General features: G+C 33.5%; 2 protein-coding genes and 1 non-coding gene across 3 annotated transcripts; 2 read left to right on the forward strand and 1 right to left on the reverse strand.

The window, feature by feature from the left end:
• The first annotated feature begins 703 nt into the window (after nucleotides 1-703).
• Nucleotides 704-1,251, forward strand: LOC105233971 (uncharacterized). Its single transcript, XR_007422876.1, has 2 exons — nucleotides 704-838; nucleotides 908-1,251. It is a non-coding gene; the product is annotated as an uncharacterized LOC105233971 (transcript).
• A 1,743-nt stretch (nucleotides 1,252-2,994) lies between these two features.
• LOC125778695 (uncharacterized) lies at nucleotides 2,995-4,072 on the forward strand. Its single transcript, XM_049457740.1, has 2 exons — nucleotides 2,995-3,200; nucleotides 3,282-4,072. The coding sequence occupies exon 2, from the start codon at nucleotides 3,291-3,293 to the stop codon at nucleotides 3,945-3,947; it is 657 nt and encodes a 218-aa protein (XP_049313697.1). The 5' UTR covers nucleotides 2,995-3,200; nucleotides 3,282-3,290; the 3' UTR covers nucleotides 3,948-4,072.
• A 1,724-nt stretch (nucleotides 4,073-5,796) lies between these two features.
• Nucleotides 5,797-11,745, reverse strand: LOC105233972 (protein cortex). Its single transcript, XM_049457739.1, has 7 exons — nucleotides 11,516-11,745; nucleotides 11,097-11,231; nucleotides 10,792-11,038; nucleotides 10,528-10,710; nucleotides 9,103-9,483; nucleotides 8,573-8,722; nucleotides 5,797-6,431 (listed from the first exon to the last, which is right to left on the reverse strand). The coding sequence occupies exons 1-7, from the start codon at nucleotides 11,636-11,638 to the stop codon at nucleotides 6,157-6,159; spliced, it is 1,494 nt and encodes a 497-aa protein (XP_049313696.1). The 5' UTR covers nucleotides 11,639-11,745; the 3' UTR covers nucleotides 5,797-6,156.
• Nucleotides 11,746-14,835: the final 3,090 nt, after the last annotated feature.

Here is a 14,835-nt window from a genome sequence, read left to right on the forward strand (position 1 = left end):
ATACATACGCAAGCGAAAGCTTATAGAATGACAGAAATTACATTAGGAATGCTATAGAATGAGAGAGACTCAGGGCAAAAGCCAGGCAGTTTATTAGGGTTTCCTAAATATTCTACTACTAAACCGGCCAAATGCCTTAAAAGAGGCAAGTGTGTGTTGCCGTGTTATGCTATACAATTTATTACTTTAAGTAAGTTTTTGTTCAATTTTGAAATATATTTCGATTATTCAAATTCATAAAGATTAAACTTACCAAGTTTTGATTAAATTTTTATTTATTGTATCAAAATATCGGTAAATCTTTTCTATTTTATTAAAAATATTTAAAGAATATATCTATTTTTGTTTAAATTTGTACAAATAGTTTTGTTTAGTATTGTATATATTATATGGGTGAAAACAGACCTCCAGGGGAACCTAACACCCAAAAAATATCGGTAACGCGGCTATACTGAACCTCTTTACTATTTTTAAGCCCTTTATTTAAATCTCTGTGCCGAAAAACTTTTGATCCGGTGATCTCAGCTGTTGACAGCCATATGATTCTTTTGTTACTTGTATGTTTCTACAATGCTCAGTATATACATATACTGTCAGAGATAAATATACTGTGCTGAGGAAGGGAGTGACGTTTTTCGCTAACCACGCTATCAGTTTCGTTCCGGAAAAAATTCGTTAAAAGTAAATAAATAGCAATAATAAAATGACTTAACAGCTACAAATCGAAAAGCTCACGGGACTCGATAATTATAAAGCTTGGTCTTGGACAGTAGGAGCCTATTTAGCCTCCGAAGATTTAATAGAGGTTCTTGAATATGGTCCCGGTAAAGATAAAGAGGTAATCATTAGTTTTTCTTTGTTTTTATGAGTCATTACCTAAAAATATACGCACTTACTTTTTCCTCAGTCCCGACTCAAAGACGCACGAGCTAAATTCATCATTTTGTGTTTGATCGAGACGACGCTTTGCCAATCTTTGGAGTGCTTCTCTACAGCCCGTGACTTATGGTACTATTTGAAAACACAATATTCTTCTTGTTAAAACCAAGTACACTGGAACGGATCTAAAACAAATGGATTAATAATTGAATTATAGGTATTCTTTCTAAAAGAATTTAGAGATATGATAAAAAGAGAGTAAAAACACTTTTAATTTTCTTAACACAACACATATGTATATGAAATACTGTTATTACAAAAATAATAATAAACCTCAATGACAATACGAATAAAGATAGCTAATAAAATATATACAGTCGATGCCCAATTAAACCTTCAGTAATTAAAATTTCCAGAAATTAGAATTAGAGTTTGCAATAACGTTCTGAAATTAGAATTGAATATTCTAACAGGAAAACATAGTTAATGTGACTGGAGTGCATCTCTATGTTTGGTTATGTTCCATCTATTTTTTATTTAATGAATACATACATATGTATATATGTATGTATATGTTTAAGTAAACAAGAACATGTAATATGTATTGTACCGGATTGTTGCCTTTTGTTTTATGGTTTTTATACTATTGCAACATGTTGCGACAGAGCATAATAGTTTTGTTTACTTAACGATTGTATGTACGTATTTATCACCTAAAACTAATCGAGATAGATATAGGGTTATGTATATATAATTGATCAGGATGAAGAGATGAGTTGAAATATGTCTGTCTGTCCGTCGTCCGTCCGTACAAGCTGTAACTTGAGTAAAAACTGAGATCTCTTGATGGAAATTGGTGTGCCCGTTCCTCAGGGCATATCCATAACAGTGTATGTTTGTGCCTAAAATATATACAATTGAGTGAAAACTTGACTTAGCCCCCATATATGTATCTATTAACATGATTTTCGAACATCCGGCACACTACTCCATATGATTGGTGTTGGCATGTGAGGTACCTTAATGAAAGGTATGATAACAGTCGATAGTTAAAAAGCGTCGATACCACCCCAGTTCCCATATACTACATATAACGGCTTTCGTTTTTCTAACAAACCTTACACCGAATAGTGTATATGTTATATTTATTATGTGCATATATTACATAAAATTGCTGGGATCTCGATCATCTGGTTGACGTTTTACACCATATTCCTGCAAGTTGCAATAGTATAAAATATTCGGTTGCTCCCGAACGTAGCGCTCCCTTACTTGTTATGATTTTTGTGATTTTTTTTGTAATTTTTCTAAGTGAATTTAACCATTTTTTATAATAAATATATTAATAAAAACTTCCGAAATTAGAATTTTTCACAAATTAGAGCCACCTTAAAAACAAAATGGTTCTAATTTGTTAGTGTCGACTGTTCAAATATTTTTGGAAATTTTTAATACAAAAAAAATGGACAATTTGTTGTACAATATTTATCATATATATAACTAAAATTAATTTTGTGTAATACTTTACAAGATTATTGAAATTTAGATTTAAAAAAACCAGTAACTTCGGCTACAACGAAGTCATCATTCCCTTTAAAAGGTGCATTTTTAATAGCCTTAGGATATAAAAAGATTTTTATTATGATTTTTATCTATCAGTTGTAGGGCATTCATATGCTATAGTTAGTTGTCCGATGTAAACATTTTCTTCTGAGATTGTAGCGATGCTTTGAACATTAATCTATGCCTAATTTTGTGGAGCAACTTAGACAAATAAAAAAGTTTTTAATACATCACATCCATATGCTATAGTTTTCCGATATCGGTAAATCCGACAAATTAGCAGGTCCTTGATGAGGAAAGTCCGTGTGCAAAATTTCTGACCGATATCTCAAATCCAAGATATCGCGCATATACAAACGTACGAGACCATTGTAGAAACCTACAAGTAACATCCTATCATTTTCACCCATACATACGCAAGCGAAAGCTTATAGAATGACAGAAATTACATTAGGAATGCTATAGAATGAGAGAGACTCAGGGCAAAAGCCAGGCAGTTTATTAGGGTTTCCTAAATATTCTACTACTAAGCCGGCCAAATGCCTTAACCCTAGAATGGTAAACACCGCCTGTGAGGCGAAGAATTTTTTTTTTTTTTTGCAATATTTCCTGATCGTTCACTCGTATTAAGGCGTGCGGTCATGCCAACTCAGTTGAGTGTTGAACGAGCTTGGGCACAGACGTATTTTGATTTGCTGCGTTGCGTTGGTTATATATAGATACGTGTGTCGCCTCTGAGGCGAAGTTTACCAATAAAGGTACTTTTTTTGTACATATTCGTTTGCGCATTTGTTTGGTTTTTTTTGCTAAAATTTTGAGTTTTTGCGTAATTTTTATAGTTTTTAGAGATGGCTCCTCCTGATGTGCAGTTACTCATATGGCTGGAGGAGATATCGCTTGATGGAAGTGAACTTGATGACGATTTGGGTGTAGATATCGATTCAGATGATAGTGTGGCTGATCCCACTTACGTCGATGATTTCGACGATGACATGCAGTATATTGATGTATCTAATGAAATTGATGTCAATATACAATCCACACCGACTCATGCTCATGAAGCTGTAGACACGTTGCAAAATGGCGAACAATTGGCTTGTGAGAACTGGATAATTACGCCATCGGCATCGGTTATGAGGGGTAAGAACAAATATATATGGTCTTCCGAACCGTCTTCGACAACAAAAGTATCGAACAGAACTCCTTCGAGAAACATAGTTCATATTATGCCAGGGCCAAAAGAAGGAGCCAAGGGTATAGTAGATCCCTTGAAGTGTTTTGAACTGTTTTTTACTACAGAATTGAGGGATGAAGTACTCTTACGCACTAATGAATATATTGACCAAGCAGCTACCAAGTATACAATTCAGAATACCACTACATCACAGGTAACAATAGAAGAGCTTCGTGCTCTTATCGGTATATTTATCATGAGTGGTGCGATAAAAAATAATCACTTGTCAACTGTTGAACTGTTTGACCCTACTATTTGTGATGTGAAATAGTAGGTGGAAAACCCACAAATTTTATTTTGTCTTGCAGAATTTATTTTATGTTTTAAGATTTATATTATTTTTTAATATGTTAATTAGATATAAGGTCTACAAGACACTGAAGTTTTTTTTTTTTTTATCAAACTGTTTTTTAATTTTTTATATTTTTTTGTAAAAGATCTATTCATACTACTAATAAAATATGTGATCCATAAATGTTGCCAATAAAATATTTAAGATATTTAAAAAATGAATTGTTTTTTGTTTATTTTTATTACCAAGCATGTAATATATACGTTTTTGTTTTTGTTTTAATAAATTTTTGTTTTGTTAAGGGTAAAATTTGGGTTTTTTATAAAAGTCGCCTCACAGGCGAAGATTACCATTAAAGAGCAAAAAAATATGTTTACCATTCTAGGGTTAAAAGAGGCAAGTGTATGTTGCCGTGTTATGCTGTACAATTTATTACTTTAAGTAAGTTGTTGTTCAATTTTGAAATATATTTCGATTATTCAAATTCATAAAGATTAAACTTACCAAGTTTTGATTAAATTTTTATTTATTGTCTCAAAATACAGTATACTCTCGAAAAGTAAATTCTCAGAAAGTAAATAATCGCGGAAAAGTAAATCACCTTTAAGATTACACATGCACCTCGAAAAAGTAAATTTTTTAATTTACTTTTCAGAGAATGTGATAAAAAATTCGAAACGAAGCAAGCAGCGTTTTTTACGATGTTGCAAAAACACTTACTCTCTTGTTTATCGCGTCTGTTTAGTAAATAAACTTTGAGATATGTACATATGTAAATGGTCAGAAAATATATTGCAAAAGAAAAAAAACAAAAGAATATTCAAAATTTTTTCTCTTCATAATAAATACATATGTTTTTCATGTAAATCCATATGTTTTATTGAAGCAAATAAATGAATGAATTTTTTAAGTTTAAAAATGCATTTAATATTATAAAAACAGATAATTTATGTATATATTTGGAAAAGTAAATTATTCGAAAAAGTAAATTACCCAAAATACCAATCGATTTACTTTTCGAGAGTATACTGTATATATTCAACCGTGTAACTTCAAATCCGTGTAAAAAAGGAGTTGGGTGTGCATTGTTTGTATGCATTGCAATTGATGTTTTAGGTGCACTGTGGTAAGGCGATCAAACGTTTGAATATCAGAAATAAAAAAGTGCTCCTAAAAGTATACAATTAAAAACATTATGTATGGATGTTGTCATATGAATGGCAAACAGATGTATGCAAAACTCATATTGTTAAAAAGTGAAAACACCTTGATATCCGTACGAAAAACTTGTAATGTTTTGAAATAAAAAATTAGATGCTTATCAGCCGGAAGATTCATTAATATCAGGCGTCACTTCGATTGCAGCTTTTCAGAAATTGACACCGAAACTAATGGCGGAGGTTCATATTTAAGTAGTGAATTTTTACCAACAAGCACTAATATTTTAATTAAGAAAAGCGTGGGTCCTAGTTTTCATATATCGAGCAACCCATGTTTGGTTTCATAATAATACAAGTGTTATTCGTTCATTATTAATTTCCATATCCGAATACTATAGCATATAGCTGTCATACAAACTGTCCGAATAAAATGAAGTTGTTGTATGAAAAACTTTTTTATTTGACCGGGCATATTTACGAAATTTGGCAAAGAATATTTTAAAAGACAACGTAAAATTCAAAGTAATTTTTGAGATCGAAACGCTGTAGCATATAGTCGCCGTACAAACTGACCGATCAAAATCAAATTCTAGTTGGGAAACTTTTTTATTTGGGAAGGGTATTCTGTATTCGATGTAAGCAAAGTTAACGTTTTTTTTCTTGTTCAAACTATATTTACTGCTTGACGGTCCTCGGCTGTGGTTTAAAAATATTCTTTTATTTGTTTTTGTTTTTATTTACATGTAATTATTAAATAATTGTATATACTTCGGGTGACATAATTGTTATTAATTTGAATATTTTGAACAAATTCAGTATAATAAATATAATAACAAAATACAAAAATTAATATAAGCACACCATCTTCAGTTTTCCATAAAACCCTTAGTAGAAATAACCAATAAGTACATACATATGTGTGCAAATATAGGAAAAACAAATATCAATAAAACTTACATACATTTTCATACAAGTACATACATATATACACAAGTTAAAATTTTCTTATTACATCTCCGATTAGTAAACTACTTAAGACAATTCCAAAAGTTGAATACGGAACCAAACTTAGAATTCAATTCACATGTATTTTCCCTCGATACACTCGGACCGTATTCAGTTTTATTTTCGGCGCAAAAGTTCCATATTGTTAATGTTTCATCATTGCCGGATGTCGCCAATCGGGTACCGTCAGGGCTCCACACCACGAAACGAACTCCACTTTCCGGAATGCATAGCAAATCTACAACACGATTCAAGGAAGACATGACGAGAATTTTGAAATCCCAGCAACCATCGTCGCCTTTAAGAAACAAATTCAAAACTGTTTTCATATTGTGCTGATACAAAATGTTCCTGCCGAAAATTCGTTTGAATGATAAATCACATTATATGTAGAAATATACAAAACGTTAATATAAAACAAAAAAAGTCATGCCTTTAACTTTCTTCACATGTTTTTTATTCTTTCCTACTTTCTTCTTCTTTAGCGTTGTTCGACTTGCCGTGGCGAAGTGGCTTAAGTAATAGTAATAGGTGCAACCCAAAAAGGAACAGGGATATCTTATAATTCCCACAATTAGAATATGAATGAATGAACCTCTTGGTTATACGCTCATCTCCTGTTTTTAGAAGTGTCAAAATACTCGTACCAATACCACCCTAAGCCAAGGTGTCGAGGTGCCGTGCTGATGGCTGGATGGCGATAATCGAATAGTTGAGCGTTAAGGGTCCCCTCTGACGCCCGGACGAGTGACCAACCACTTCCGGCTGACTAGTGCGAACAGAATGAACACAAGTAAAGAAAATAAAAAACAACAGCCTCTAACACATTGACGACTAACGCTTTGACAGGGATAATGACTTCAACAACAGAAAAGAAAGAAAAACAAAGGAACCAAGTGAGGAAAAGCCGGTACCAAAGAGCAGTTTTTATTCTGGGTAAGATTGCCATAGACCAGGCTGTCGGCACCTCAGTGAATGAAGAAGAAATAAAAATATTATGTTGTATCAAGCTGCAGAAGTCTATACTTGGCATAAACGACTGGCAGCTGATTAAAGATAGGAAACCAAACTAATCTAATAAACCAATACTTGTTGCCATATGTGAAGAGTCGATAGGGACTTTATCGAAAGCTGATAATAAAATCAGCTTCGGCGTACGCATGGCTAGGTGGAAAATATTTCAAGGCGAAAAAGCGGCTGACGTAAACGAAACGGAAGCGGCCGACGACGCCATGGATACCGGGATGAAACATTAAAAGAGCAGCTAAATGCTACAAAAACATAGATGCGTGCAGACAAAACTGCAGCACTCAAAAAGTGCTACAGCCAATCTGACAGGATCCGAGAGCCCTGGGTGAAAGAGAACGCGGTCAAGGTGCTAAACAGCAGCAGATAGAACATATTTTACAAATAAAATAAAGGTAACAGGACAGCAGTTATCACGGTGGTGACAGTGGAAGAATAGAGAAGTAACTTCTTTCTTATTTCATACCACGTGGCCTATGACAGGGATGTGGCACCGACAATCCTCTCAAAACCCCATCAACATCACGACGAGATGTCAAAAGTATAAAGACCAACGGAAGTGCATCAAAATGTCGCGTTCAGCACTAATTGAGCCAATGAGGGCAGCACACCTACCTACATATTATATGCCTATAAATGAACAGGATGAATTCTATGTATATTAGATGTATATTATCGTATTTCCGAATTTCTACACAAGATCTCACGGATTGACCGATATTTTCGGCAAAAAGGGGTCCACATATTGGGTAATTGAGGGCTTAAATAGGTATGATCCGATTCGGAAATTTTTGGATCAGAACGAGTTGATCTATTAGTGCAAAGCTTGGTTTTGATAAGGTCATTAAACAGGATAACATTTGAAAATGCTAGGTGTTCCAATGGAAGTAAGCGTGTTTACAGTCGGAATCTTTTAAATGAACATAAGAATGTATGTTAAAGGTTATGCTACGCACCGAATTTGGTGAAGTAGTACTGAGGTAAAGGATTAACATTGGGCGGTGGCACCCTCTTTGTCCACGAATCCTCTGAGGCCCTCCTATATGATATAAGATGTGGAATTTAATGCTTCTGACGTATTTAATTACTGATTTATCGCACTTTTAGTATTTTTCAGCATTATCGGTATATGGCGAGTGGTTGAGGTTATCATCCAATTTACCTATTTTCACACCGCCTGAGGGGGTGGTTAATATATGTTGAGTGTTTGGGAAAAATATACATTCAACTTTTTTGGGGGGCACCATTTCCAGTTTGAAAATACTTTCAAACCACAGGTGTGCCTTCCTAATAATCGTTGTACCAAATAACAATTTTGTATCTTAATTTTATAATTTGCAAAAATGTGTTGTTAATATTAAAACAAACAATATATATTCCAATAACATACTGAGTTAGCGCCATATCACTTACCTGCCATGGAAACACTCACAAGAAGTTCAGCCGTAATTTTACTAAAGGTGATATAGGTGATAATAATTCTTCGGTCCATCCTCTGGTAGTATGCCACTATTTCTTTGCTTGGGACGTGTAGAACTACGATCGATGCTGGTGTTGTTTCGGCTTAAAATATAGAGATATTTATGTATAAAGCAATAAAATAATGTATGTATTTATGTAAATAAAACAAAAAAATACTTTCCACAAAGGCCGGATGAATTATACTAGCAATTGGTCGTTCGATTAATTCTAGAAAATATTCAAATATTATACCCTGAACATCATAAATTAAATATAAGTAGTATATATGTATGTATCTGTCATACAAACTGAACGATCTATATAAAGTTCTTATATGGAAACATTGTATTTCTGAAGGGTATTATAGCTTTAGTTTTAATTAAAAATTTTTGACTTTGATGTTTTAAAGTTGCGAGAATATAAAAATGAAAACTGTAATATAACTATAAAACATTACTAATACAACTATTCTAAGTACTTACCTATAACCAAGTCATCTCCATTCCAGGGGTGCCAATCGAAATGAGTGTGCAATTTGCGTTTTGAACAAACTACCAGATACACATCACAGGAGCTCCAATTATAGACCACAATGTCTCCACTTGTATCTCCGCTGGCAATGTATCTCATATTCGGTGACAGCTTTATTCTGTTGATCGGCAACTTATGTCGCCGAACCTTTCTTACTACTTTTAAATCCGGCACGGAGAGAACGTATAAACAACCTAAACCTGTTCCACATATAATTTGTGATCCTGAGTGGTTCCATATCAAGCAATGTAGGTCTGAGTGGTCTGCGGAGAATACTTTTCCATTTATAACCAAAGACTTTGTTGAATTAACAACTTTCCACAGTTCCAACACTGAAAGAAATAATTATTAACATTAACATAATTAATGTATAATTTAATACAATTTTAGTTGCTTTTAGCAACGGATGAAAATAACAAATTATGTTGGCGAGCATCAGCAGAACATACAGAATATGTTTACGGTCCAAATCACTTAATTTTATTAAAATCAAGTAAGAGAGGGTTCCATACTTCAATAACGTCATTAATTGACTGAACAAAGAATTTGTCTCCAATTTTGGATTTCTAATAAAATTTCGTGTGTGCAGAATCGTTGAGAATGTTGGAAAATGGTTATGGTGATTCTAAAGCGCAAGCCTACGAGTGGTAAAAAGCCTTCAAAGACGGTCGAGAGATCGTTGAAGACATGCGTTCTCGTTCTGGACGACCTTCGACCTTTTCAACTGATGAAAATATTAAAAAAGTAAAGGATATGGTGCTAGAAAATTGTACGTAGTAATCGAATGCGTTTGGTTGATATTTTGGCTATGAAACGCATTCATTCTCGACTCGCCCCGATAAAGCTGAAATTTTTCAAAAAGAGTACTGTAAACAGGCCTTCTTGGTATATGTTTAATAGTGTGAATTCCACATTCTTGGAGAGCAATATAACTGCCGATGAGACATGAGTTTATGAGTTTGACATACAAACAAGTCAACAGTTATCGGAATGGAGGGAATTAGAACGAAGCGAAACCAAAACAAAACCCTGTGATTTTTTCTTGTTGCCCAAACTGAAATTGCGTTTTCAATCGGTCGAAGGGATAAAACAAAATTCGCTGAAGGAGCTGAAAGCCATCCCAAAAAGTGATCATGAAAAGTGTTTCGATGACTGAAAAAATCGTCAGCATAAGTGTATTACATCTGGTGGGAATTACTTTAAAGGTGACAATATAAATATTGATGAATAATTAAATATTTTGCGTTGGTACCTTTCTGTCACAACATACATACATATATGCATGTTATAACCCCTTATACATTAAATAGTTTACCTGATTTATATTAAATATTTCTAGAACTTTAATTATGTTCACGTCATTTGGGACGTCTTACCTGGATATTCATTTATTTTGCATCCAATTGCAAGAGTCTTGCCATCCGGTGAAAATGCCAAAGACTTTATACTTTTTACATTGAACAACATAGTAACATCATCCGTACGTTTCCAAATTATCAAGTCTTGTCCGAAAGAAGCTACAATCTGTCCATTCACCGACCAATCCACCATATTTGGATCTAACAAATAGGTGAGTATTTAGAAAATATTGCAGAATATATACATTTCTTAAGACAATATAAACTATTAATCAGGATTACCGAACATCGAATCAAAACCGGGAGAGTCGTGTGTGGTTTCAGCAAATGCTAGAGGCTTTGAACGCGGAATACACCGCCAATCGTATTCATCACCATGTACATCAAGTCGTCGAAGTACATTGGAGCGACCTTCCAAACCTTTTACTACTTGATCACTAAGTTGTAGAATTCTATCTTCTTTCAACTCGAATGTCTTATTGATTGCAATCTTCAGGCTATTTTGCCTCCAGTAATTAGCTGAAAAATGCTGAATAAGAATTTTTTGGTTAAAAAAATAATAATTTTTGTTCAATGTCAATACATACCACTTTCAGAACATCTTTTTCCATATTCTTGGTTGCAAACTTAAGATTTTGATTTAAGCGCTGGGAATAATATCGACGGGGTATAAATCGATCTCCATAAGATAGGGCAATAATATCGGGAAACGTGGTTCTGTCCTTAAATCAAAAGAAGAAAAAATGTTAACATCTGTTACGCTGAATAATATATACCCTTCAAAGGTGCATTTCTTATAGCAAATATACTTAAGTGTAACTAAATTTAAATCAAATGCAAAATGGAAAACAACTTTTACTTCGATTTATGGTTACTTAATAAAGAAAAATCATATTTTATAAAGATGCTTGTCTTGAATATGATCGGTCAGTTTAACCAACAGCTGTATCTGTGGTCTGTGCCTTACGGGAATTTTTTATATTAATTAGACTTTTTCCTTGTTTACCTGCACAACCTCATTTTCCCATTGGCTATCACGCTTTTTGATGGAAGCGTCCGCCTTCCCAGATTTCAGATTAGCGATCATCTCAGCTTTAAAACAATTTCGAGTAGTACTATCTACATTCATACCGATCAAATTAGCATTGATTTCGCGTTCTAAAAATATTTTATCAACAGTTCAGATAACAAAAGAGACCAAAGAAAATGTCATTTTTACTAATTCCAAGAGCCGTTATAAGACAGTAACAGAGTTTCCTATTCCATATATTTTCTTAATATATGTATATTGTAAATGTAGCTGAGTATAAAGTAATCAATGCTATTTTATAAAAAAATATTTACACTAAAAATAAGTAAAAAACAGTAAAATAAAAAAAAAATCACAAAATAATGTATAAATTATAATATTAAGACAAATTTCCTTAGAAACGCAATAATTTGACAATCATATGTAATTGCACAGTTTGTGCAAACAGGTGTGTACAAACCATATGTTAGAGATAACATATTTACGTATGTATATGTTGTATATCCAAAAGGTACTTACATATGTAAATATGCGCTGTTACTACCTCCATCACACAAATAGGTTAAATGTTTAAAAATCAAAATTATTTGCAATGAGAGTTCCATTCGAACAGAGAAGAAAAAAATTAAAGAAATTTCAATTTATTAATAAAAAGCTATTACATTACATAGAATCTACACTGAAATAAGTTTCTGTGATATTCTACTATTATATTTTTTTAAGTTTAACTCTTCGGGTAAACGTTAATACAAACAAGAAAAAACATTAAGTTGGACTGAACCGAAGCAGGTACAAATTTTTTATTTTAAATTTGCTTTTGATGGGTCAGTTTGTATTCAGCTATATTTCAGATATTGTGTTACCTTAGCATACATATTTATATGTACACATATATAGAAAGCTGTAAGGCGACATGTTAAAATAAAACCCTTAGTTTTGTTAAAAGTTTGGTTTACACTTTGTTTCATTCACGAGAGTTTGACAATTCAAAATATCTGTTTATATAAAGTTACCATGATTAGGGAATGGTGTCTCATACCTTTCATATTTTGCATTTTGTCGTTAGACCGAAACATGGGGCGTTTCAAGGCATGGACCTACTAGAAAGGTAATCAAATTAAGTGGCAGAACTCCTTCCTTGCATGCAAAAATTTAAGTTTCGCAAAATACTACGTTGCTTACATGGGAAAGTGCTGGTAGTGGGTGACACACATCTGGTATTCGTTTGTATTTACGGATTTAGTACTGTTACCATAAGTCTCTCAAAATTGTAAGAGTGTTCAGGAATACGTATACTAAGTTTGACAAAAATATCTTAATTTATCATGGACTGACGAACGATGACCGAAAGTTTGGATTTCTCATATTAGGTTTAAGGGGGTAACAGTACCCGTGCGTGCTCTTTGTTCTTCCGAAGAAGCTCCCATAATATCTCTAAATAGAAATGTAATATGTGCATCCGATGATGGAGACATTTGAAATCATGTCAGTGATCAGTTCGTCATTATTGTCAATCCCATGCTTTCCTAAGAAACTACTGCCTTAAACCTATTCAAGGCTTTTTTTCTCGTTGCTAAGTAACTTCAGGAAAATATCACAACCCGTAATTTTTTTTATATGAAGGCCTACAAAGACTCCTCTTTTTATCGCCTCTGAAAGCTTTGGAAACAAATTCTTCAAATATTTCAGAGTTGATCAACAGTTCCCTCAAAATTCACGGCACTGTAAACTTCGTTGCTGTTCTTACACCCGCTTACAATATCCTGTATCAGCCCACAATAAACCGTGCCTTTTTTCGACCTAATTAATGTTATACTCGTATATATGTATGTAGTTGTTAATTGCTATAACGAAGAGGAAATAAACTCACCTTCCAGAATATATCTGCAAGAGTTGTGTGACATTTGTGGAGCTCATTTTTTGTCCTGATATTTAGCATGTAAATATCCAGGTAAGCTCAATCAGCATCCCAAATCTTTAAATTTTTCTTCTTTACTTTCCTGTATTTTTTTTACAAGCAAGCAACGCTATCTTCGTGCTCTTCCTTCTCTTTTAACGTCAAGAGCCCGCGAAAATCAAAAATAGTGAAATCGCTATATGTAATTGTTTAAAAAGTAAATATTCTCGTTTTGTAGAATAAATTAGGTAAAACACAGGCTCAATAATTTTTTTTGACCTGAGTAACAACAACAACAATATCAAATTAAAAGTTTGAATCAAGCGCTGGGTTCAACGTGCTACGAGAGTATAAACACACATATGTACATAGATTCTACATAGTATATTCTGCATTTTATGTTAATTGTTTACAGATTTACTAAGTATACCGCGCAAATGAATGTGATTGAGACACAGCCAGCACCAAAATAAGAAATTGTTGTCAATGCTCCGACACCCATTGTCTAACTTTCATTGACTTTTACTAAAATATTGTTTATTATCTCAATACTTTGAAAAAAGTGTTATAGTTTTCATTTAACGGTTGTTTGTAATGCTTACAACTAAAATGTTAGAGATACCCTGTAGTTCGATGCCATCGGAGATGAGCTATAACTTCATATAACCCTCACAAAAAAAACCCCAAAGGTCAAGACCACGCCACAGGGTGCGAGATAATGCGCTCACCCAAAGTTTCCTTCCTTTTCGAACCAAAAGTTGTCCACATCAACATCCTTTAATTTAGCCACGGAAATCCATTATGGTTATATAGCATTCCCCATGGACTGTGACGTCATGACCGGGTTCATTTTTGAAGAAATATGGACAAAGGATTCCTTCTGCCAATAGAGCACAACAAACACCGAATTTTTAAGCGACAGGTTTGTGGATTACAATCACCCCAAATGCGAAAATTTTAGTTACCAGCCCGATTACATGCAACGCTGTTTGACGAAAGAGTTTTGCATTCCAATACCCTAAGATAGGAATCGAGCGGTGCGACGCTGCATTTAAGGCCAATAGTAAAATGAAATCAAAATTCCTTAGTAAATCGACAACGTTTCCATTAATACAATTTTCTTCGTGCTTCTTCGTCTTCATATAACTACTTATTATATTGAAATATTATTTTTATTACGGGTTGAAGCACTTGGCGTTGTACAGCATATGTATGTCCCGGTAGAAACGGACCTTCAACTAATTGAAACATTTTTATACTCTTGCAACTTGCAAGAATCAAAGCTCCGGAAATTACTTCAGGAAAATGTGGTAATTGGGGGTAATATTGACTCGATTGTATCTGTTTTTGCCAGTAACACAGGTCTAGGTTGCAACCAATTTTATTTATTTTAAGAACA

The sequence above is a fragment of the Bactrocera dorsalis genome, chromosome 5, assembly GCF_023373825.1.
Source record: "Bactrocera dorsalis isolate Fly_Bdor chromosome 5, ASM2337382v1, whole genome shotgun sequence".
Taxonomy (NCBI): Eukaryota; Metazoa; Arthropoda; class Insecta; order Diptera; family Tephritidae; genus Bactrocera; species Bactrocera dorsalis.

Bases quoted from the DNA above. Each gene is read 5' to 3' on its own strand.
- LOC105233972 (XM_049457739.1), bottom strand. From the start codon at position 11,638: ATGAATGTAGATAGTACTACTCGAAATTGTTTTAAAGCTGAGATGATC. The intron at 10,711-10,791 runs GTAATCCTGATT...CCTATTTGTTAG, and splicing joins CGGTTTTGATTCGATGTTCG to ATCCAAATATGGTGGATTGG. The intron at 8,723-9,102 runs GTAAGTACTTAG...CTATATTTTAAG, and splicing joins TGGAGATGACTTGGTTATAG to CCGAAACAACACCAGCATCG.
- LOC125778695 (XM_049457740.1), top strand. From the start codon at position 3,291: ATGGCTCCTCCTGATGTGCAGTTACTCATATGGCTGGAGGAGATATCG.